This window comes from Ammodytes marinus (assembly GCF_949987685.1).
Source record: "Ammodytes marinus genome assembly, chromosome: 8".
Lineage (NCBI taxonomy): Eukaryota > Metazoa > Chordata > Actinopteri > Uranoscopiformes > Ammodytidae > Ammodytes > Ammodytes marinus.
In genome coordinates, this window is record NC_137212.1 from 4715097 (window position 1) to 4717596 (window position 2500).

Genomic DNA, 2500 nt, shown 5'->3' on the forward strand with positions numbered 1-2500 from the left:
CATACCCACCGGTGAAGTAGGTCTTTAACAGTGCGGTTATATACCAGGCTATTGACACATTTTGTCTATTTGGCTGCCAGAATGTTAAGTTATAAATGCACATATATATATATATATATATATATATATATATATATATATATATATATATATATATATATATATATATATATATATATATATATATTGTGCTATCGCCATCGCCATCCATTCCCACATTTGGAGTGTGCAGCCCACACTGACAGCATCCAGTTCCAATCCACTGCCTATGGGTTCTCTCTAACAAGCTCTCGTGTCAGTCAAATCATTATTTTTTTATAAGCCTACCACCTGAAATGCAGATTTTTCTCTCAATACTATGAGAAATGTATGTTTTTTAGGTTCGGTTTCAATGGCCATTTTAAGCCCGATTCCATAGACATCTCAACACTGCAGCTTAATGGCGCAGTTTCTTATGGTACGCCCCCACACAAGAAGCCTGCCAGAACAACTCGCACACTTAAACATGATGTAGGAATGAACCTCCCGAACACTGCAGCAAAACAGTAAAGTGGGGATCTGTGTGTGTGTGTGTGTGTGCGCGCGCGCGCGCGTGTGTGTGTGTGTGTGTGTGTGCGTGTGTGTGTATTTGTGTGTGTGTGTGTGTGTGTGTGTATGTGTGAGCCCTTATATTTTATACCTGTGAATATGTGTATTTTTTGTAAACATACTTATACTTACAGTCCGTGGTTAAGTGAATTATATTGAGTAACATTGGTAGAATTTGATGACATGCGTGATAGTACACATTGGACTTTTTCATTTACCTAGGAAGGTGTTGGAGATGAATTCGGAGACTTGGTTGCCAGAGCGACTCATCTCAGAAAGGTGCGTCAACTCGCGATTCAACATTCTCTTGAACTGCAAAGGAAGAAAGAAAAAAGGGAGGGGTGAGTGAGGGAGTGAGCGAGTGAGTGAGTGAGTGAGTGTGTGTGTGTGTGTGTGTTTGTGTGTGTGTGTGTGTGTGTGTGTGTGTGTGTGTGTGTGTGTGTGTGTGTGTGTGTGAGTGTTTGTGTTTGTGTGAGTGTGTGTGAGTGACTGAGTGACTGAGAAAATAACAAAAAATGTCGCCAGTTTCCACCAAGGGAAAACCTGGGAGAAATTATTTCAACAAGCATCCATGGAAAAAAACAGAAGCATTTTTATTCCACCAGCTCAATTATATCATCTAATTTCAGTGTAAAATCAACAGGGGACACACTTATTTCCTAGAGTCCTTTATCACTGCCAATAATCTGGGTGCGGATATGTATTTTTAGGTAGGGAGGCCATCATCTTTTTATTACTCCCTCAATTCACCCCCTGCAAACAATATAACTGGTTTATTAGCCTGAATTACATCTTTGGGGCCTTTATGTAGCTAGTTTACTTGCGTCAGTGTGCAAGAATTCCTAGGAAAATACGCACAAGTTGCTCCCTATTTTTCGTACCAACATTTCAACTGATTTTAATGGACATTTCATATTATAGACGGCTTTGAAAATATGAAATATGTGAGGGAGACAAGCGTGCAGTATTCAACAGTACACAGAGATTTACAGGCACTGCAGTAGCATCTGTTTAGGTTTGTCTGATTGCAAATGCGTGCACGTACATACACACCATCAATGTATTATACGCACACGCACACACACACACACACACACACACACACACACACACACACACACACACACACACACACACACACACACACACACACACACACACACACACACACACACAGCTCTGCAGAGGTCTCAAGATGGAAGCCTCAGCCACCAAACACCTATTCTATTCTATCAGACCCCCCCCCCCCCCCCCCCCTTCAAAACAATTAAAATGCATTTTGGTGCAATTAGGATTTTGCACTGTATCTTTAAAAGCTCCACCATGACAATACGCTACAATCAAAATGATGCTGATTGCTTTAGCATTGGCCACAGACACAGCACTGCAAAAAGGTGCAAATGAATTGAGTAAAATGAGTGCGATATCCCCGACTAGCAACGTAGCTAAAGCGCCACACACACACACACACACACACACACACACACACACACACACACACACACACACACACACACACACACACACACACACACACACACACACACACACACACACACACACACACACACACACACACACACACACACACACACACACACACACACACACACACACACACACACACACACCTTAATGTAACCCCAGGACACCGACAGCAAGTAATTGGCTTCAGGCATTTTGGACCCTGTTGTTTTCTCCTTCCTGCACAAAGCCAGAACTGTAATCCAACGGGCGAAAAAATATAGAAACAAGAAGACCAAAAAAAAAAGATTCTTTCAGCTCCAAAATAGGCCAAGAAAATATAGAAATCCCCCTTGGCAAATTCTCCAGTCTTAAAAATGTCTTCTCAACGGCAAAGAGAGCAATTCGATGATGAGGTCTCACTCTGTTGTTTAGCGGTAGAAAGAAA

The 2500-nt window shown here is 41.7% G+C and overlaps 1 protein-coding gene across 2 annotated transcripts in view; it reads right to left on the reverse strand.

Moving 5' to 3' along the window:
* pde4ba (phosphodiesterase 4B, cAMP-specific a) overlaps positions 1 to 2500 on the reverse strand; it is a gene marked incomplete at its 5' end in the record, with an annotated part of 102972 nt that overhangs the window by 13456 nt on the left and 87016 nt on the right. For both annotated transcript variants that reach the window (XM_080032384.1, XM_080032385.1), the window contains one exon: positions 807 to 900. In XM_080032384.1, coding sequence (XP_079888510.1) covers positions 807 to 900 — 94 coding nt within the window. The remainder of the gene's footprint in view (positions 1 to 806; positions 901 to 2500) is intronic.